The sequence below is a fragment of the Passer domesticus genome, chromosome 13, assembly GCF_036417665.1.
Source record: "Passer domesticus isolate bPasDom1 chromosome 13, bPasDom1.hap1, whole genome shotgun sequence".
Taxonomy (NCBI): Eukaryota; Metazoa; Chordata; class Aves; order Passeriformes; family Passeridae; genus Passer; species Passer domesticus.
Window position 1 is genome coordinate 1890154 of NC_087486.1, and position 21892 is coordinate 1912045.

The 21892-nt window shown below is 53.5% G+C and overlaps 1 protein-coding gene across 3 annotated transcripts in view; it reads left to right on the plus strand.

Moving 5' to 3' along the window:
• Positions 1-20157, plus strand: part of STK10 (serine/threonine kinase 10) — a 43941-nt gene extending 23784 nt beyond the window's left edge. Inside the window, exons 3-20 of one of the 3 annotated variants that reach the window (XM_064387615.1) lie at positions 1753-1801; positions 3949-4098; positions 5338-5410; positions 6025-6219; positions 7215-7296; positions 8029-8163; positions 9055-9396; positions 9487-9747; positions 10956-11086; positions 12790-12913; positions 13608-13787; positions 14400-14492; positions 14655-14784; positions 15196-15320; positions 15942-16130; positions 16416-16541; positions 17034-17147; positions 17803-20157. In XM_064387615.1, the coding sequence (XP_064243685.1) occupies positions 1753-1801; positions 3949-4098; positions 5338-5410; positions 6025-6219; positions 7215-7296; positions 8029-8163; positions 9055-9396; positions 9487-9747; positions 10956-11086; positions 12790-12913; positions 13608-13787; positions 14400-14492; positions 14655-14784; positions 15196-15320; positions 15942-16130; positions 16416-16541; positions 17034-17147; positions 17803-17943 (2640 nt within the window). In that variant the 3' untranslated portion in view covers positions 17944-20157. Of the gene's footprint in view, positions 1-1752; positions 1802-3948; positions 4099-5337; positions 5411-6024; positions 6220-7214; positions 7297-8028; positions 8164-9054; positions 9748-10955; positions 11087-12789; positions 12914-13607; positions 13788-14399; positions 14493-14654; positions 14785-15195; positions 15321-15941; positions 16131-16415; positions 16542-17033; positions 17148-17802 lie in introns of all 3 variants that reach the window. The other 2 variants (XM_064387616.1, XM_064387614.1) reach the window with 2 other exon arrangements.
• Positions 20158-21892: the final 1735 nt, after the last annotated feature.

Genomic DNA, 21892 nt, shown 5'->3' on the forward strand with positions numbered 1-21892 from the left:
TGGACCATGTGGCCACACCCGGAATTATTCTTTGGCATCTCTGTCCTCGTTGAAAATGCGCATTTGGAAGGTTCCCAGTGCCCAGCTGCAGCCTGCTGGGCCTGGATAAACACACAGGGTCACGCTGCTCCACAGGGACTGATGCTCCTCGTTTTCTCCCTGCCAGGCTGCAAACCTGGCTGGAATTTTGTGAGGTTTGCTCTGAGCAGCCCAGGAAGGGCTGGTGGGCACTCCTGGTTTATTCTGCTGGGATGAATGTGATGAGGAGCAGCACAAAAACAATGGGTTGAGATGATGCTCCTGGAGCTGGCAGGGGTGACGGTGGGGCACGGGGCAGTTCTCTGCCTGGGGGCACCATGGCAGGAGACAATTCCTGCCTTTCCATGTGCTCAGGAAGCTGCTGGTGCTCTGGTTCAAGGTGTTAAACAACAACCAAGTGTTGGTGTGTCCCATTGATGCCCTGCTGGCCCCATCCCTCCTGCCAGACTTCCCCCTGGAGCTGTGCCAGGTGGTTCTCCTGGTTTGGGAATGGTTCAGTTGTCTTCCAAATGCTTCTCTCCACCTGCCTGTTTCAGCCCTGGCCCCTGCTTATTCTCCTCCGTTGTGCCTCTGTCACCTCTGCATGGGTTTGTCCCCTCAGTTTGTCCCTCTCTGGCTCCCTGGACCTGGGCTGACTGTCCCAGAGCAGCTCCAGCTTTGCTGCAGCCCAGTCCTGCTCCTGCTCCTCCTTTCTCCCAGCAGGTGATAGCTGCCCTTCCCTTGCCCCTGCAGGGGATCTCCAGGGTGGGATGGGGCTTTCCTGGAGCTGCAGGATCAAACCATGGGAAATGGAGCTTGAACCTTCTCCCCTCAGCTCCTGGGCCAGTGCTTGGAGCTGCTCTGAGCAACGTGACCCCCCCTTGAAGGGTTTGGAGAGCTGAGCTGTAAACACTGCTCGGGCCTGTCCTCGGAGTCACCCCTGGCATTTCACCACTCTGGAATGCTGCCCTGTGTCACCTCCACAAGGAGCAGAGCTTGTTGGAGAGGTGAAGCATCTCTTGTCCCCTGTAATCCCTGGCTGCTTGAAATTGTAATCAGTTTATCTGAGCAGCCCCAGAGGGGAGCAGGGAATTGAGGGCGGCTCTGGCTCAGCCTGTGCAGAGCTCAGGGAGAGGATCTGCATCCCTGAGGTGCTGGGGGCAGCTGGGAGGGATGGCAAGCAGATGTGTGGGACTGGCAGGGCTCTGCACATCCCTGGGGAAAAACGGCAGCATCTGGGGAATGTGCTCACCCTGTTTATTGACACACTTTCCCCTCCAAGTGCTCAAAATAAGAGAGCAATGAACTACTGAGCAATGCGTGGAAATAAAACCAGCTAAAAAAAAAACCTACCCTAAAGACACGAGAGCCCTCCCCATCCTTCATTTGGCAGGGAAAACCCTGCCTGAAGCCTCAGAGCCACGTCAGCTCGCAGCTATGCCAGTTATCCCACCCTGCTGGCAGCGCTGCTCCAAAGGCAGGGGAAGGGGTGGAATCGGGGGCACCTCCACATCCTGAAGCTCTGCTGGGGTGGGCATCAGGTACGGGGGTGTCCTGGGGAGGGACACCCTGCTGGAGGGTCCCTGGGAGGTGGGCAGAGGGTGGCACCTGACCCCGGGCTCGGAGCTCCTTGCAGTGCCCAAGGGGCAAGGAATCAAAGCCAGCTTTCCTCCTCTTCCCTCCCTTTGCCCAGTGAGCCACAGCCTGGCATTAACTCTCTCTTTGCTCCCCCAGATCATGATCGAGTTCTGCCCGGGCGGGGCCGTGGATGCCACGATGCTGGGTGAGTGACGGGGCGATGCCCACTGGGCATTTCCAGCCTCCTGGCACCAGGAGCAGCCCTCAGACAGATGGCAGGCGTGGGTGCCACTGCTGCCCTTTCTGTCCCAGGAGTTTCTCCATTTCCATCCCCTGAGCAGAAGGTGTGGCAGCCCTGGGGGAGTTTTGGAGCCACTTTCATGTCCTTTTGTGATTTAAGCTGCTGGGATCAGCAGGGGTGGGGAGAAGGGAGAGCAGCTGCAGGGGAAAGCTGAATTTCAATGTTTATCTGCTGGGGGCACTGGGATCCCGTTCCCACAGCTCCCAGCAGGGCTGAGATGTTGAAGCTGGGTGCCTGTCAAGGTGAATTTCCCCAGATGTTTTTGCTGACTGCTCCGTATGGTATCGGTCACTGGCTGAGGCACAGAGCTCTGCTGAGCTGCAGTTTGCAGCAATCCCAGAATCTCCCCTTTTCCAACTCCTCCCTCCCATAAGGAGAGAGCTGCTGGGAGCAGGGATGTGTGGCTGCACCCCAAAAGAGCCCTGGCTGGTGGCTCAGCCCCCCTGGGTGACATCCCCTCTGCACAGCAGATGTGACACTCTGACATCACCTTGCCTGGAGCCTGGGACAGAGCCACATCTCCCTGGGGGTGACTCCTTGTCAGCCCTGATCCTCCCAAAGGCCTCGCTTGCTTTTTATTTCCAAATTTATCATCTTTAACTCAGCCCTTAAACCTTGTCCCTCCTTTAGGGAATTTCTTTAAAGCTGCTCCAAATCATTGTGTGAAAAAATACCTTTCCTGAAGTGCTGGGGGGGATGATGCCTTCCCCATGGAAAAACCTCAGCAGGAGGGGTTTTACCCATCTCTTGGGACATAAAAACATGCCTGAGTATTCATGGCTCCTCTCTGGAGAAGCTGGCAGGGGCAGCAGAGAACACCAAGAGAGAGCAGCCTGGCTGTGGCTCTGTGACCCCTGAGTGAGGGTGAGGAGGAGCTGGAGCTCAGGAATGCTCCCAGAATTAGACAATTCAGAATTAGTAAATCCCAGAATTCCAGAAATGCTGAATGCTGCCTGTCCCAGCTCCCCATCCCCACCTGCAGCTGGGGTTTGCCCTTATGGACAAAACTTGAAGCCCACTGGAACTTGTTTTTGCCAGATGGAGGGTGAAAATCATCAGCTTTTCCCAGAGCAGGGGAGATACTGCTGAGGAAAGGAGGAATCAGGCTGACCCAGCACCCCCAGGCTGTGGTTAAGATCCTTGCTCTGAACAAACATCTGTCCCAGCTGCTGGGGTCCCTCCACCAGCCCCATCTGGTGCTGGCTGAGCCCTGCTCTGCTCTGCTCTGCTGGAGGAGGGATCTGCACTGCAGAGGCCCTGCCGAGGAGGGAGGGCAGCTCAGGAGGTGCTGGCCATCTGGGGGGGGATGCTCTGCAGAGCTGTCACCCTGGCCTGGTGGAGGTGGCCCAGCAGAGCTCAGCAGGGAGGTCACGCTGTCCCTGTGAGCACCAGAAATGGAATCACTGAACCACAAAACATCCTCAGCTGGAAGGGACACACAAAATCCAGCTCCTGACCCCGCACAGGACGGCCTCAAGAATCCCATCATGTGCCTGAGAGTGTCCAAACACTCCTTGAACTCTGGCACTGGTGCTACCCAAAACACCAGCTCCGAGCAGTGGCAGGGACAGCCCTGCTGAGCATTTAAATCGTGTTCCTTTGGGAAGTGCTGTGGCCCTGCTGATGTTTAGGGGGCTGCCCTGCACCCCCCCAGCCGGGATCATTCCCTGGCTCCCTGGGGAGTGAGGGCTGCTGGTGTGAGCCCAGTGCAGCTGGCTGAGACCCAGCTTGTCTGTCTGCCCAAATTGTCAGGGAATCTGCAGTTCAGACCCCATCCCAAGCATTTCTGGCTCCCCCTCCTCATCCCCCTCACCCCACTGTTCCAGTGAGCATTCCCAGGAGGGAACAAGGAGCCAGCAGCTCCAAGAGCTGGAAATTCTGCTGCAAGTGCTGGCTTAGGGGATAAATCACCTTTACAAGCTGATTTCCATCATCCCCTGCTGCTCTGACACAGGGACAGTGGCTTTGCCAGGCCCTGCTGGGCCTTCCTGCTGCTCAGGTGAGCATCCCTTTATCCCTGCCCTGTCTGACCTCCCTGTCCCTCCCTGCAGAGCTGGACCGGGGTCTGACCGAGCCCCAGATCCAGGTGATTTGCCGCCAGATGTTGGAAGCTCTGCACTACCTGCACAGCAAAAGGATCATCCACAGGGACCTGAAGGCTGGCAACGTGCTCCTCACCCAGGATGGGGACATCAAGCTGGGTGAGTCAGCCCCTGGCACCACCCCTGGGACAGCTGGAGCTGGATTTGTGGGGTTTGGGTGCCCCGAGTGTGCTGGGGTTGAGGGATGCAGGAGGAGCAGCAGGACGAGGAGGGGAAGGTTTGGTTCCAGGGAAAGGCACATGGAGCTGAGCCCCCAGGGCACAGCCAGCTCAGGCCCCCGATGGATTTGCCTTCCCTGAGTTTGTTTCATCCCTCTCTGAACCCCATTTCTGTGCCTTTTGGCCTGCTGAGCATCCTGAGCTGGGTGCCAGTTGGCAGGGCTGGGAGCTGGAAGAATTCCTCTTATCTGCACAGCAGCTTTGGTGCTGACAGGGGCAGCGTTGCCAAAGGGTTCCTTTGCCAGCTCGCTCTGCTCCGGAGTTAAATTGGCACCCAACGACCTGCTGGGGGAGGAGAGGGTGGATTTGTCTGCAGGAGGGTGACCCCCAGGCAGGGACACCCTGAGCTCGGCTGGGGATGGGTGACAGCTCCTCCAGCTGCCACCAGGGCTGTCCTGGAGAGCAAACCCACCTGGAGTGGGCTCAGTGCCCCCCGCAGGTCTGACCAGTTCAGTTTGGGCTGAGCTCAGAAGGGACAAAATCGGGGAGAGGCATCTTGCAGTGGCTGGGAGAGAAGGAATGGAACAGCACTTTGGTCTTTTTCTGCTCTAAAATCAGGCTTTTTCTTAGGAAATACATTCCTCCTTAGCAGATTTCAGGATTTAACAGCATTTTGGTTTTTCTGCTCTAAAAGCATGCTTTTTGCTAGGAAAAAGGTCCTGAAATCTGCTGTGGAGGAATGTAACAGCACTTTGGTTTTTCTGCTCTAAAATCAGGCTTTTTCTTAGGAAATACATTCCTCCATAGCAGATTTCAGGATTTAACAGCACTTTGTTTTTTCTGCTCTAAAATCAGGCTTTCTGCTAGGAAATAATCCTGAAATCTGCTGTGGAGCTGCTTTTGTTTGCAGAAAAGAGCTCCATTTCCTCCTAGATGTGTAAGGTTTGTCAGGAGGAGTTGTTGTGCCTGTTTTTTAGTAAATGGGAGAGGAAAATCCTGGGGGTCATGTACCCCAAAGCAAGTTCAATTCCTGATGCTCAGCTCGGAGGACACAGCTCATGGCATCACGTTCTTGCCTCCAGTGTGTGTTGTTTGCTTTCCAGTCTGTCTCAGCCAAGTGTGCTAACTCAGAAGGGTTTTTCAGCTTTCCTCTGGCCTCTAATGTTAGTGCTCTTTGCAGCTGACTTTGGAGTGTCTGCCAAGAACATGAAAACCTTGCAGAAGCGAGATTCCTTCATTGGGACCCCTTACTGGTGAGTCCCCTGCTCGTGAAGGGCTTCAGTGCTGAAAATCAGGTTTGCTCTGAAGCTTTGGGGTGTGTTGGACCACGGTGCCTCAGGGTGGGGGGATCTCAATGAGGATTCTTGGCCATTTTCTGCACATTCAAGGGTTTTTTGTGCCTGTGAGCAGCCTCAGTGGTGCGGGAGCTCTGTGTGCTGCTGAGGGGTCACAGTGCTCCAGGCTTGGAGCGAGGGTCACACGAGTGTGCTCTCCCTGCTTCCCTCACCCCGGGGGTGAGATGGGCTTTGAAGCCACTCCAGGCACATGGGAACGAGTCCCTGCCCCAGAAACACAACCTCTAAATCACCCGGCTTGCTGAAGGAGTGGAATTGCAGGGATTAATTGATGCTCTGAGGCAACATCCGTGCCAGATGTCAACGGCCTGGGGGTTTTCTGTGGAGGAGGGAGGGGTCTGCACCCCGGGGAAAAGATGCTGCTGCTTCTGAAACCCAGAGCTGGGGGGGAAAGCTGTGTTTTCTGCAGCACTGGGGGGAAAAAATCTGTGTTTTCTGCAGCTCTGTGGGTTATTTGAAGGGTTTAATTGCTGCTGCCAGGCGTCACCCCGGCCCCGCTCTGCCCTTCGCAGGATGGCCCCGGAGGTGGTGATGTGTGAGACCATGAAGGACACTCCCTACGACTACAAGGCTGACATCTGGTCCCTGGGGATCACCCTGATCGAGATGGCCCAGATTGAGCCACCCCACCACGAGCTCAACCCCATGAGGGTCCTGCTGAAGATCGCCAAGTCCGACCCGCCCACGCTCAGCTGCCCTTCCAAATGGTGAGGGGCAGCCCAGGGGGCATCTCCCAGCTCCCACACGGAGAAAAACCAGATGGTTTTAGCAGTTTCCTTTCATTTGGGTAGGGTTTTAGCTGTATTCTGGGTCCAGCTGTGTGCAAGGGGCTGGGAAGGCACTGCTGGTGAGGGCAGGATGCTCACACTGCTCACAGTGTCCAGGCAGCACAGGGAGAGCTGCTGCTCACCCACAGACCCCCCCAAAAAAACAGGGGTGACCCCTTGGCTGGTCTCAAAACAACCTGTATGTATGAAAAGCAGATTTTTCTCTAAAGCTGGAGATGGCCAAGAGCTCCAGAACTGCTTTCCCTGAAGTCTGGAAAGCCAATTCTGCATGTAAAAGAAAACTAGCCAGTTAATTTAAAGAAAACTAGCTAGTTGATTTTTCTTAATTTATTTATGTCATTAATTTACTTATTTCTAAATCATAGAAGCTGCTGCAGATCAGCCAGCAGCAAATTACTGGCAGAGCCCTGGAGTCCCAGCATTCTCACAGCAGTCCCAGTCATTGTCACAGGCAGCAGGCAGGGTGGGAGCTGCCCAGAAGCCAGAAGTGACATCAGGGCCACGCTCTGGAGCTCAGAGGTGCACTTTGCAGGCTGAGGGTGCCCTCCTATGGGGTTCCTGGTCCTTCACAGCCACCCTTTCCCACTGGGGCTCCTTGTCCCCAAGCAGCTCCTGCCATGGGCTCCTCTGGGGAACAGCTGCTGTGTCCTGCCCTGCCTCTGCACAGGGGCTGTGTTCAGTCCCCACCATCTGCTGCCAGCACAGGAAAAGGCAAAACCTGGTCCCTGACCTGGCCCTGTTGCTGTTCTCATACAAATAATCAGAATTCCTGAGCACAGGGTTTCCCATGGGAGCAAAATGCTGATTATGGCCAGTTGCAAGCTGGGACAGAACCTGCTGAGGGATCAGGCTGATCCCTCTGCTATTTGAGGCCTTTCCTGTGCTGAATTTCTCACCACCAGCTGTGTTTTAAGGTCCCTGGAGTTCAGAGATTTCCTGAAGAAGGCGCTGGACAAGAACCCAGAGACCCGGCCCAGTGCTGCCCAGCTGCTGGAGGTAGGGACCAGAGCAGCAACCCCAGACTGGATTCACATTATTTCTGTTTAGAAAGTTCATAGCACTTTTCAGCCACTAAAACTCTCCAAAAAGGATCAGCAGTGTTTTTCCCTTTGGAGCAACCTGCAGAGCCCCTGTGGACACCACCTGGAACAGAAGCAGCTCCTGTGGCAGCCAGCTTGGGCTGAACCTGGTTAGCTCTGATGGAAATTCAATTCCTTTCCTCCTGTCCCTTCCCAAAATCACAGCAAACTCCTGGGAGCTGCTGTTCCCTGCTGGCTGCATTCTGTGCTGGTGCACAGAACACAGGGACCCCCTGCCTTTGGTGCAGCTCAGCACCAGCACTGTGAGCAGTGTGATTCCACTGTGAGCAGTGTGATTCCACTGTGAGCAGTGTGATTCCAGCCCCATTCCAATTTAACCTCCCCCCAGGCTCTCCTTGCTCCCAGGGATCCTGCAGACTGCTCCTGGTGACATTCTGTGAGCAGATGTCCCCTTGTTTCAATGCTGCTGCATTTTTTTTGGGGGGGCTGCTGCCATAAAGCAGCTTTGGGGAACATCTGAGGTTCAGTGTGCCCTGAACCTGAGCCTCACTTCTGTGAATTCCTCTGGGGGTAAATCCCAGTGACACTGCAAGGAACCACAGCCTCAGGTCTCTGAAAGCCAAAAGTCATGCTTGGGTCACAAGGTGTGACTGTGGCCAGCTGAATTTTCACTGTGCTTGGTTTTCAGCACCCCTTTGTCAGCAAGGTGACCAGCAACAGGGCCCTGCGGGAGCTGGTGGCCGAGGCCAAGGCTGAGGTCATGGAGGAGATCGAGGACAGTCGGGATGAAGCAGAGGAGGATGACTCCTCGGAGTCTGCCTCGGTGAGCAGCTTCACCACGGTGGCTGTGCTGGGGGAAAGAACCTGGTGGTTTTTGCAGCTTCCAAAAACTGGTTTGGGTCACATCAGGTGGAGGGGGAGTGGTTGCTTGGCCGGGGAGGGGCTGGGTTTTGGTGGCTGCCAAGGGCATGGAGAAATAATGGTGCTGGGGGGAGCCCAGTGCCCCTCACAAGAGGGGTTCCTGAAAAGTTGTAGGAATGTAGGAGAGTGCCCCCTAATGACAGAGTGGCAAAGCTAGCCTTTGTCCCCTAAAAAAGGAAAGAAGCCCAGAAGTTTCTCCTAAGGATCAGGTGAAAAGCCACCTTATAGGACCCCAAAGACTTCACTAAAACCTTGGGGTCACCTAATTGGATAGAAGCCAAAAAGTGATTAAAAAACAAAAGGAAAAGGGGAAAAAAAAAAAAAAGGGAAATAAGCCCTGATGCAGGCTGGAGAAGCTGGAGTGGAAGCAAAGCCAGCAGCAGTGGAGGGACCACTGGCCCAAGGAGGGAGCTGGGCAGATCTGCCCCTGGGCTTGGAGCTTTGAAGGGGACATCTCAGAGCTCCTTGGGGACATGTCTTGACCTCCCTTCTCTGTCACAAAGGGAAGTGGCTCATCCACAGTGGAATTAGCCATGGGAAAAGGAGTTTGTTGTGCAAATTCCTCATCTGCTCTTAAGGATGTGCAGGTTCTGGGGCTTTTTCATTGTTCCTCTTCCTTCCCCCCAGGATCCCTGGGGCCACAAACCTGGGGAAAGATGGAAGCATCCCAGGGCAGATGTCCTACAAGGGACATTCCCTCAGGGCTCAGGGTGCCTTTGCTCTGCCTTTAGCCCTTGCAGTTGTGTTGAGTGGTGGTGCCCAACCCAACATCTGCCCTTGGCTGTCTTTGCAGCCCCCTGGGAAGCACAAGCGGGACCCGTCTGAGGTGAGCCAGCTGAGCCTTGATGGGGAGAAACCTCCAGACTCGCCCTTGCCCAAAGCTGTGAACGGCTCCACGGGGACTGGCAAGGACACCACAGACAGCCAGAGCCACAAAGCCTCGGACAAAGGGATGAGCAGTGACAGTGACAAACTGGGGAGCAACCACTCCACAAAACCCAGCTCGGCCTCCTCGGCCGCCCAGGACAAGCCAGACATCATCCTGCAGCCAGGACATTTGGGAAGCTCAACGGAGGGGAACACGGAGCCCAGGCCAGGCAGGGAGGAGAGGAAGAGCCTTGGGGAGAGGAAGAGCCTTGAGGAGAGGAAGAGCATCGGGGAGGGGAAGAGCCTTGAACAGAGGAAGAGCATTGGGGAGGGGAAGAGCCTTGAGGAGGGGAAGAGCCTTGAGGAGAGGAAGAGCCTTGGAGAGAGGAAGAGCATGGGGGAGAGGAAGAGCATCGTGGAGCGACCAGAGAGTGTTTTCCTGGAGAACTTCAGCGAGGAGAAGCTGGTCAATGGAAGCCTGGAGCCCCTGGGGCCATTCCCCCGCTCCAAAAGGGACTCGGATTCCGGCAGCACTTCGGCCTCCGAGAGCATGGACCTCACCATCTCCTTGTCTGCTGACCTGTCCCTCAACAGGGAGAGCGGCTCCATCTCCCTCAAGGTGAGAGTGGTGCCAGAGGGGCTGGAGAACATGCAGGAGGGAGGAACCCTTCCCAGGGAAAGCTTTCAGGGTTTGTTTTCCATGCTGCCTGTCCCAGCTGGGCTCAGGCCAGCACAGCATTTACAGCTGGGTTGAGCTGTGCCAGGGGGACATGGCATGTCCTCAAGGGAAGGAGGAGCTCATGGTGGAGCTGCTGAAGGTTCATGTGTCCTCTTCTGTGCCAGGCCACTGAAATCTAGGGGAAGTCTGATGTCTTGTGTCTATTTTGTGGGAAGTAACCATGCCATGACCATGATTTGTCCTTGCTCACGGGTGAAACCCCAAATGGGGCTTCCTAAACTTTATCCATAGTCCATCATTTTGATGCTCTTCCTTAGCACACCTGATCCCAGGGAAAAGTTCATCTGGGCTTGTGCCTCTCAGTTTTCCCCACCTTCTCCAATCTGGCCTGGTTTGTGTCAGCAGGGACTGCACAAAGACCTCCCAGGCTTCCTGGCTTTTGCTAGAGCTTGCTGGAGGCTGGGAAGGCTTGACCTGGAGCTGCCCAGGTCAGCAGGCCTTCGAGGAAGAGGCAAAATAACTGGAATGGTATTTGCTGAGCTCCAGGAGAAGAAATGTTCTGACTTGAGGGGGCAGAGGGATGTGTTGCACAAGATCTTTGTCACATTGCCTGCATGAGTGAGAACTTCCCGGCACAGAAACGTGCCTAAAAACCTTTCCTGGCAAAACCTTCCCCACCTCCTGCTGGGAGCTGGAGAGCCAACATCCCCCAGAGCAGCCTGCAATCCTTAATGATTGGAAATGTGATGCTCTTGCACAGGAATTTCCTCCTCCTCCTCCTCCTTTCCAGGACACCTGGAATCCTTGAGGAGGAGGAATGTGATGCCACACAGAGATTTGATCTCTGAGTTGGTCCTTTAGAAGGGGAAAGGAGTTGTTTGGGTTTTTCAGGGAGTAAGCCATGTGAGGAAGGTGAGGAAGAGTCTTTGGGAGGTGGGTCAGGTTTCTTCAGGGTGGAAGTCCCCTGCTCCATGGTTTAGTAGCCACGCTGGATCTCCAAATTCACTGATGGTTTGTGCCCCTTGTGGTTTCCTTCTGTATGCTCCTCATGAATAACAGCATTAAAATTGCTCTGAGGGCTCCAGTGAAGCTGTTGCAGCCCTGGGAAGCTGCTTCACAGCCCCTCCTCTCCTCCCTGCCCACCCCAGGACTCCCGGCTGCAGAAGAAGACCCTGAAACGCACCCGCAAGTTCGTGGTGGACGGCGTGGAGGTGAGCGTCACCACCTCCAAGATCATCAGCGAGGATGAGAAGAAGGATGAAGAAATGAGGTTCCTCAGGCAAGTGGGGCACTGGGATGGAGGGAGGGCAGGGTTGTCCTCTCTGTGAGCTAAAGTCCTCGTTGTTGTCTGGGTCCCACTTGGACAGGGGAAGGAGGGATTCAGCTCAAGATGCAGCCAGACTGGGACAAGGGGAGGTTTGTTGTGGCTGGCTCTGTCCTCTGGGAATGACTGAACGTGTCCCCAAGGCTGCAGATGCCTGGCTCAGTGGAAATTAGCTCAGAAATCTTCTCAAGATGTTCCTCTCCCTTTTGCTCTCAAATCTCCTCAGACTTCATTAACAGAATGGCCAAGGGAGTTGTAAACTCCTGGAGCATTATTTAATATTCATGGGTGTATCCTCCCTCCTTCATGACTCTTTGCAGATCTTACAGCTTTCAAACCTCCCTGACTTACTCTCAGAAAGAGCTGCTGTTTCTAGCACTGAAATGAAAGGCCCTTAAAATAATTAAAATACAAATTGTTTCATTTGATGCCCAATTCCAGGCTCCCTCGTGCTGCTCGCAGGGACTCCCTGAGAGGATAATTTGTCCTAAACACTGTGTCCCTGTGGCTGCCTTATTCCTCAGCCCCAACATCAGATTTATGTAAAAGCTCATTAGCAGAGCTCATTTACTGGTGAGCTGGATGAGGAGAGAGGTGCAATGTCATCATAGATGGGTCAGAATTTGGGAAAACTGCCCTTTTTACCACCCAGGTGTGAATAAGAATGGACACAGAGCACAGAGGCCAGGCCAGAGCAGTCCAGCTTGGGACTTGAGGACCAGTGAGCACCACCCCAGCTGGCACAGTGGGTATTTGGGCTGCTGGGGGACACCAGAGCCTGCAGAACCACCTCGGGAGCCTTGCCAGGGCTTGTTTGGGAAGCTGTGAATGCTAACAGGCCCAGCAGCATCCTGCTTCCTGCAGTGTCCCTGGAGCACATCAGGGAGCTGGGATCTGCCTCCTGCCTGTGCTCAGAGCAGGGCAGGTCTCAGAACTCAGGACATCCCTCTGGATGCCCTGGGTGGCAGGAAGCCAGACACGGGGAATTCAATCTCAACCCATGGAGCAAATTACCAACTCTATATGAAGAATTACAAGTCACGAAAGTTTAGATAACATAACAGTAGTTGTCACAGGGTGAAAGGTGAAATTTTGAAGACTTTTACTATGGGGGTCTAGGGGGACAAAATGGAGGAATTTGGGCGTTGTCCTGTCCTTTTTGCTTCTTCTTCCTAGCCTCCATCTTCTTGGTGATGGTGGCACTTTGGGATTGGTGTAGAGTAGAAAGTCACTGTCTAACATAGGTGACAGGTATTGGGACATAACTGTAAATATCAATATGTAGTTTATAGTATAAAACACAACACCAGCCCCATGGGCAGGCAGTGTGCCTCGGACTGACCTGCAGAACAGATCTCTGCAGGCCAGACAGAAAATGTTTGAGACAAGAAATAATATACAACCTTGAGAACGACAGCCAAAGACTCCTGATTTCTTCTTTGACAGCTGGGTGGGGGAAAAGAGACTTTTTAAACACACCTTGGGATCATCTCAACCAGAGGAAATCCTGAGAGCAGGGTGCTGTGGGCTGCAGGAGCAGCTTCCACTCCCTGCTGAAATGCTCTGCTTGTGGATGGAACTGCCCCTGCCCATCGCATCCCTCCCACCCTGCCTGACCCTCATCTCTCTGTCCCCCTGCCCACCCTGCCCCTCTGCAGGCGCCAGGAGCTGCGGGAGCTGCGTCTCCTGCAGAAGGAGGAGCACAGGAACCAGGCCCAGCTGAACAGCAAACACCAGCTGCAGCAGGAGCAGATGCTGCGGCGCTTCGAGCAGGAAATGATGGTAGGAGGGCAGGGAAAACCCCTGGGAATTCTCTGGGAACACAGCTCCTCTGCAGGTGCCCCACACGAGGATGCTTTGGGGGTTGCAACAGCCTTGGGCATCACAGGAACACCTCTGGGATTGGCAGCATGGATGGAGGATGGAGGTTTTGTGGGCATTGAGCACCCTGGGAAGCACTGGCAGCTTTGCCTGGCACGGTGTAGCAGGGAAAGGGTTGTTCTGGACTTTCTCCCTTTAATGATCTTTTATGTCTGTTCATGGCTACTGTGAGAAACAGTTTATAGTGCTGTTGTAACTCACAGGGAAGAAAAAAAACTTTAAATAAGAAAGCAGCATGGCCTGAGTGTGACAGCAGGAAATCTGGCAAGGTTTTGAGTGTAAACTGAATAAACTGGCCTCACACACTTGGTCCCTTCTGTTGGAGTAAAATAATATTGTAGCTAATCACACAATGGTGTGGGTTGGAAGGGACTTTAAAGATCTTCTCCTTCCATGGCACGAGGGCAGTGTTGGAGCACAGAGCTCCAAACTTTGTGAGGTGTTGGTTGGAAGTTCCCCTCCTCTCTAAAGAGGCTCAATCCAAGCAGGAACCACCCCCCTGCCCCTTTTTTGCTTGTTTTTTTTCTCTTTTCACTTTTCTCTTCAAACTTTTGTAAGTCAACAAAGCAGGAACCCTAACTTTAACCCTGGGCAGGCCAAGAAGAAGTTCTACGACACGGAGCTGGAGAACCTGGAGCGGCAGCAGAAGCAGCAGATCGAGAGGATGGAGCAGGAGCACGCGCTGCGCCGGCGCGAGGAGGCCAAGCGCATCCGCCTGGAGCAGGAGCGCGACCACGCCCGCTTCCTGGAGCAGCTCAAGCAGATGAAGAAGGAGGTGAAAACCGGGGCTGGCAGGGAGGGAAGATTGATTTCCTGCGCCTCTTTCTTCCTGCGGAGTTCAGCACTCCTCGTGGCAGAACTTGGGAGGAAAGCAGTTGGTGTTTTATGAGGAAAGTCTTGCTTTTGGGTGGCTCCTGAGATGGTTTTGGGTGGTTCCTGAGGGCTTTTTTGGGTGATTGCTGAGGGCCTTTTGGCTGATTCCTGAGATGTTTTTGGTTGATTCCTGAGGTGCTCTTGGGTGATTCCTTAGGTTTTTTTGGATGATTCCTGAGGTGTTTTGGGTGATTCCTGAGGTGTTTTGGGTGATTCCTGAGATGGTTTTGGGTGATTCCTGAGATGGTTTTGGGTGATTCCTGAGATGTTTTTGCGTGATCCCTGAGGTGTTTTTAGGTGGTTCCTGAGGTGCTCTTGGATGATTTCTGAGGTGCTTTTGAGTGATTCCTGAGATGGTTTTTGTGATTCCTCAGCTGTTTTGGGGTGATTCCTGAGATGTTTTTGGGTGATTTCTGAGGTGGTTTTGGGTGATTCCTGAGCTGTTCAGTGACTTGAGGTAGAATTGTTCCTGGCCTAAAGTGCCCTGCAGGGAAATTTAATTTCCTCCCCACAGGTGAAGAACGAGGTTGAGAAGCTGCCACGGCAGCAGCGCAAAGGGAACCTGAAGGCGAAGATGGACGACTTCACCCAGAAAAAACAAACCATGGTGAGACCCAGGGAAGATCCCCCAGTTCCAAGACTGGGAAACGTGCAGTAGAATAAAGCACCCCTCCTGCTGGAGGGACTGGCAGGTTCTGGTACACCAGCAGCTGCTGTCCAAGCTGCAGCAGAAGGAGAGCTCATGGTGGCACTGCTGGTTTGTTAACAGGAACAGGAGTTTTTGGCCAAGCAGAAGGAGGACCTGGAGCAGGCCATGAAGAACATCATTGCCCAGAACAAAAGAGAGATCTGTGACAAGGAGCGTGAGTGCCTCAACAAGAAGCAGCAGCTGATGAGAGGTGGGTGGCAAAGGCTGTGAGGGAGGGGAGGGAGTGCTGCAGCCATGGGTTTATCCAGCCCTGGCTCTTCCCACGCAGCAGATGCTGTGACAGAGTTGCAAGCTGGCAGGATGGGATGTGGAAAAAACCAGCCTTGCCAGGTCCTGTCTAAATGTTTAACAATAATAATACTTAGTGCTTTAATCTTCAGAGTGCTTTACAAATATGAACCAATTAGGCTTCATAATTGCAAAAACTCAGGTTCCAATATGGTTTGCAACCAATTTCTCTTGGAAAACAGGAGGTGAATGATCAACCCCAACATCTGCTGAGCTGGTGGTGTGCACAGAGGTCTCTCGAGCTTGGGACACTTTGTGTGACCAGGATGGGAGGCCAGGGTGGGTGATCTCCTGCTCCTTCTCCTCCCCACAGACCGGGAAGCTTGCATGTGGGATCTGGAGGAGCGTCAGCAGCAGGAGAAGCACCAGCTGGTCAAGCAGCAGCTGAAGGACCAGTATTTCCTCCAGAGGCACGAGCTGCTCCGGAAGCACGAGAAGGTGAAGGCTTTGCACCTTGCCATGCTGGTGTGGGTCAGCAAAGTGTCCAGGTGTCCCTGGGTGTTTCTCTTCTCTTCTTTCTGAAAGGGGGGAAATCACCAAGGTTGTGTTCCATCCCTATATGGGCCATTCACTTAAGAGTTAAACTCAATGATCCTTGTGGGTCCCTTTAAACTCAGAATATTCTGTAATTCTGTAAATTCTGTAAATTCTGTAATTCTAAGGGTGGGTTGGGAGTTAAAGGGCTTGGTCGTTATTAGTGGAAAAGGACCAGAGTACAGCTGGTGTCAAGAAGGCAATGAAGCCTTTTTTCCTGGGACATGTGCTCTGTGTTGTGTGCATTTAATGTGCAAGAAGTTGGGAATTCTGGGGGGCTTTTCTGGAAATCTGCCACTGCTCAGGATTTGGCATGGTTGCCTCCCAGAGCATGGGGTGAAGCCTGGCACTTCCAGCCCCTTCTCCTCTGCTTTCCCAGCATGTTCAGTCCTTGCCATCCCCTCTTGTCCCTTTGGAGTGTCACCAGCCACCTCCAGGCCACTCCCAAATCTGCCCTCCAGCTGTCCCCGTTCCCCTCAGGGCTGTGGGGAGGTGTCCTCCCCTCTGAGCCCTGTGTGCCTGCAGGAAAGGGAGCAGATGCAGCGCTACAACCAGCGCATGCTGGAGCAGCTGAAGGTGAGGCAGCAGCAGGAGAAGGCCCGGCTGCCCAAAATCCAGCGCAGCGAGGGCAAGACCCGCATGGCCATGTACAAGAAGAGCCTGCACATCCACTCCAGCGGCAGCGCCTCCGAGCAGAGGGAGAAGATCAAACAGGTCAGGGCCTGAAAAGGCACCAGGAGCTGAGGCTTGGCTTGGCTCGGTGGGGGGAGAAAGCTGCATTTTCCCAAATTCCTGTTTTCAGAGTTTAACTTACTGCTGGGTTGGAGGGCTGGGTTTTGTGGTGTCACGTGTGGTTTTCGGCGCTGCCTCCATCGTGACTTGTGCTGGGAAGCAACACAAATTCCTTCTTTCCTGTGCAACAATGGAAGCTGGCTGGTCTCTCAGGCAGCCCCAGAGACCAGGGCAATGCTGCCTACACTTTGCTTTTCTGTCTTCCAGTTTGCTCTGCAGGAGGAGAAGAGGCAGAAAGCAGAGCGGCTGCACCAGCAGCAGAAGCACGAGTCACAGATGAAGGACATGCAGGCCCAGTGTGAGAGCAACACCAACGAGCTCCAGCATCTCCAGGTACTCATCCCTCATGGCTTGGTCTGCCATGGCTGCCTGGCAGGGCTCAGCCTCTGGAGAAGTGGCTGCAGAGGACTGTCAGGGGTTGGTGTCCCCTTGCTCTTGCCTGAGAGCTTTTTGTTGCCATTGTCTAAACATTATCTAAGCTCAGAGCTCTGAATGTCTCTGCCCAAGACATCGGGTCTAAACATGGAGCTCAGATTGTCTCTGCCTAAGACAAATCCTGTTTGACTGTAAGAAATAGATGTAACTAAAGCTGGTAAGCCAAGAAACACTTATAATTAAGAAATAATTAGTATGAGATTGTAATAGCATAAATATAACATCTGCATTGTCTCACCCTTCACAGGAGACTGAAAATGGAATAAAAGTTTTTAAAACACCTCTCAGTTACCCCATCCCTAAATCAGAAAAGAGCTTAATCCAACATTTGACCACTGGATGTACAGCTCCAGCTGCTGATGGGTGTTGTGTTTGCTGGTGTGTTTTTAGAATGAGAAGTGTCACCTCCTGATCGAGCACGAAACCCAGAAGCTGAAGTCCCTGGATGAGAGCCACAACCAGCACATGAAGGAGTGGCGGGACAAGCTGAGACCACGGAAGAAGGTGGGTTGTCCTGCCTGGGAGCAGGGTGTGCTGGCTGGCTGGAGGGTTTATTGGTGGCTTTCCAGCCGGGGTTTGCCCAGTGTGTGCCTTGGCCAGGATAGCTGAGTCCTGCTCAGCACAGCCTGTCCGAGCTCCCAAGCAGCTCCTAGCCACAGGCAACCTTAGCAAGCTCAGTGATATCAGCTCTTAGTGATTATCAGCTCTTTGTGATTATCAGCTCTTTGTGATTATCAGCTCTCTGTGATTTCAGCTCTGTAGCTTGCTAGGTGCCAGGCAGACACAGGGAGAGAGAGGAGAAGGCCGAGTGAGGTTCTGAAGAGTTCTTTTTTTGGGTCTTCCATGAAGTTCTCAGTGACAGCTCTTCTACTGAACTGGGCAGAAGTAGGGGTTTATATGGCTTACAGAGGTTTTGGAAATTGTCCAGTAGTAAGGGTCAAAGGAAAGTGACCTATAGGCTTACAGAGAGATAAGCAAGGGTCCAAAGGTGGAAGAGAGGGGCTTCTAAGGCCCAGTCATCACGACTTGGCATTTCCCAGCTTAGGCTTCTGGCCTCCAAGGAGGCATTGCAGGCCCTGGCCCTGCTACAGGAGGGGACAGTGCCCACAGCTCCAGAACCATCTCAAACACAGCTCTTGTGTTGTTCTCTTTGCTCAAGGCCCTGGAGGATGAGCTGAACCAGAAGAAGCGTGAGCAGGAGATGTTCTTCAAGCTGAGCGAGGAGGCCGACGGACAGGTGCCAGTGTCCCCCAGCAAACACGCCAAGTTCGTCCCCTTCAGCTCCTCAGAGAGCTTGTAACACCTGGCAGGCCACCAGCTGGTACTGGCCGTGTCCTCCTGGGCTGCAGGGGGCAACCTGGACTGGGAAGAGCCAAGGGGAAGCAGCCCCTTCTCACCACAGCACCCTCCTGTCCCCGCGCTCCGCCTGGGATCAACGTGGCCTCTGCGCTGAGGGATGCTGGCTGCAACTTGGGGTGGCTTTCCCAGGAGCTCCGGGCTGGGAATTGGGGCAGGACCCTCTCTGGATTGTACTTGCACTGATGGCTGGATGCTTCCTGGGTGAGCCTGGTGCTCACTGGGTTTGTCAGCTCAGACTGGAGCAGTGACCACTCTGACCAGGAGAAGCAGCCCCTCAGGGCAGGGCTGTCACCTCCCTCTCCACCGTGGCTGCTCCTGTCCCAGTCCTTTGTAAGGTCTGGCCTGGGGCACAGCAGCTCTGGCATTGTCTTAAACTCACCTTGGCCTTAGACTTACTCCTCTCCACCGTGGCCCTTGTATTGCCACAGAGAGACAGAGATTTGGGGTTTTTTGCCTAGGGAGGGCTGGGTTTTTTCTTTCCTCCCGCTCCCCACGCAGACTGCACAGAAAGGCACTGGATGGCCTCCCAAAGATGCTTCTGCTCCTCCTTTGCTGTCACAGTGGCACCACGGCCCCTCTGGCACTAGCTCTGTTTCCAGGGGCTGGCTGTGGGCTGCAGGCTTTGCTTTGAGACAGTGCAGGTGCAGAGGGGACGTTGGGGCCAGCGCTCAGCCCTGCGGGGACACGGTGGAGTGGCTGTCACTGCCACGTGCCTTTGGGAGGAGGGGGGTGAAGGGTGTTACAGCCACACTCTCATGATCACACGGGCGCTCGAGGCTGGTTTTTAAGTGGTTTCTGTGTGGGGCCATGTGGGTCAGGCAGCCTGGCCGGGGGGTTTTGGCTGCAGAGCATCCTTTGGGAGGAACGAAGGAGCAGTGGAACACGGGAAGAGGAGATCCAAAGTTGCTCCCAGCATCTCCTTGTCCACTGATGTCTCATCTCCCTGTGATGTGCACAGCTTTTTGGATGGTTCTCCTGGCTGGGTGTCGTGGCAGAGTGGCAGAGCAGGTCCTCTGTCCTTTCTGTCCCCTCCTGCTGCACAAGGCAGGGCTGTGCTGAGCTGGGTGGGACTGGGAGCACAGAGCTGGGGAGGGGTCAGGGACCTCACTGGCAGCACCTTCTTCTTTACACAACCCAAAGGTGTAAGGCAGCACTTAAGGTTTTTTTCTGGACAACATTGTTTGTTTTAGACCTGTTTCTTTAGCAAGAAAAAAAAAAATTTCTGCTTAAAAAAAAATAGAAGAAAAAAGTTGTTATTTTCAAGTCCCCTCTGTTGATTTACTGGCATTTCAGGGAAAGGTGGTTATGATGTGCCTCACTTCTAGGTACTGGCTGAAGGAGGCAGCCCCCAGGTCTTTCACTCTGGATCTGGGGAGGGCATTTCCTCCCCTTTTAGAGCTCCTAATCCATATTTATAAGCTTCCTGCAAGCTAGCAAGGCTCTGTCAGTTCGGGCCATTCCAGGTTACCTCTGATGTCACAGCAGTGATGTCTCTGTTAATGAACACGGGAAGGGTTCCTGCCCCACCTCCAGAAGTGTGGATTGTGCCTCCCAGATGTGATAACACCGGGCTGGGAGCACCATCCCTCTCTGGACACCCTGCAGCCACCAGGAAAGGTTTTCTGGGGGCTCTCCAAGCTGAGGCACTGCCCCCGTGGTAAATCAGGTATCCCTTCCTGGGTGTCAGCTTGGAGAGAGCATCACAGCCCTGGTAAATCAGGTATCCCTCCCTCCCAGGGTAAACCAGGTATCCCTCCCTCCAGTCCAGCTGGGTTTCATCTTGGAGAGAGCATCACAGCCCTGCTGACAGAAGCAGGAATGGCTCTGTCCCCCCGTTTTTGTTCTCTCCCTGGATGTGCCAGGCTCCAGTACCGTGTCCCTCACCTAGAAGGGGTGCACATCATCTGACTGTCATGTTTACAGCGTGGTTATAATTTTCCCTCCTTTCAAAAGAGGATTTTTTGGTTGTTCCCCTGTTCAGAAGGAACCACAGTTAAACTCAGCTTGCTTTTTTGGGGGGGGAGGTGGGACACGATTTTAAAAATTGTGGCTTCGAAAAAAAAGGGGTTTTTTAAAAATATATTTTGTAAAATATCTTCAGTGGGGCCACCACCACGATGTAAAGACCTCTCTAATAAAGTAACAGACTGAGAAAGCTGGCCATGGGTCTGCTTTTGTGCCTGCTTGCCAGCTGTGAGCTCAGCTCAGCTTTGCTTCTGCTCTGGGTTTTACTGACTTAGAAAAACTGGTGGCATTTGAACTCGGCAAGGCTGAATAAAGGCGAGCTGGAGCCTCTCCTGCTGCTCGGGGGCAGGCACATCTTGGCACCCAGCTGAGGTTCTGGGCTCTGAAGGGAAGCAGCCGCTCCTGGGTGACTCCTGTGCGTGCTCAGATGGTGCTGGGCTGACACTGCTCGGTGAGGAGTGAGTACTGCACCCAGCAAGGCATTTCTGCAGGGATCCCTGTTCCTTTTTAATTCCTTTCTGCATTTCTGCAGGGATCCCTCTTCCTTTTTAATTCCTTCCTGCATTTCTGCAGGGATCCCTCTTCCTTTTTAATTCCTTCCTGCATTTCTGCAGGGATCCCCCTTCCTTTTTAATTCCTTCCTGCATTTCTGCAGGGATCCCTCTTCCTTTTTAATTCCTTTCTGCATGGATCTTTCCTCCTTTTTAATTCCTTCCTGCATTTATGCAGGGATCCTTCCTTCTTTTTAATTCCTTCCTGCATTTCTGCAGGGATCTTTCCTCCTTTTTAATTCCTTCCTGCATTTCTGCAGGGATCCCTCTTCCTGTTTAATTAACAGGGATCTCACTCCAATGCTTCAGTTCCCTTGGTTTGGTGGCACAAGGAGATGCCTCCCTGTCTCCTCCCCTGCTCTCCTTTGCTCAGAAGGAGAAAAAAAAAATCATGTTTTGGCCTGTGGGTGCAGGGGGAAATCTCTGCCCCATCCCCTGGGCTGCTCAGGAAAGCTCCCACCACAGAACCCAAACTCCCTTTGTTCCCTGCTCACAACTTTTCACCTGCTGCTTCCATTGACTCCTCTCAAGGAAACACCACATTAAATCAGGGCAGTTTTGACACCAGCCCTTGGAGCTGCTGTGGGTTCACCCTCAATTTTGGGAGGTTGTGCCAGAAGATGCCAATTCAATTGGTTTTCCTGCAGAAATGACCCCAGGTAAGTGCAGGACCTGAGCTCAGGTGAGGTGCTGAAAAGGAGATGGAATTGGGAGTGTGAGGTGGTGCTGGTGAGGTTTTAAACGAGCAGAGAGAGAAGGATGAGCAAAGCCTGAGGGTTCCTGTCTCCTTGCTCCACAAGGTAGTAAGGAATGGACTGGCTGAGGACACATAATTAATCATTTTGTTTATGTAGAGCAGGACTGCACTGGTCTCAGAGTATCCCAGGGAAGCAGGAGATCTCCTGGGAATATTTAACTTCATCTGCATGTCCTTGGCAGTGCCTGAGGGGAGCTTCAACCATGAGGCTTTAACATATATATATATAAATATAAGTACTGTATATTCCAGAAATAACTGTTAACTACCATTTCATCCGGGTGCTAGGCTGAAAACAGAGCGAAAGCAAAAATATTTCTTCATTTTTAAAAGCAGAGCTGACAGCCCTGAGAAGTTCCTGTTGCTGCAGCAGCTGCAGCATTCCCTGTGGGTCAGGTCCTGTCACATCTGGGCTCCAAACTCCTCTGGGCTGCCCAAGGGCTTTTGTAGTTGCTGATGGTGGAAATCTCTGGGGGAAGAAAAGCAGGGCAGGCAGGGAGGGCCTGGGGCTTGTGCCTGAGTGCTCTCCTCCCACGGCTGCATCCCTGCTCCCTTGGTCCCTGAGTCCCTGCAGCCTCTGAAGCCAAACGCTGCTGCAGTGGCAGCTGATTTGTTCT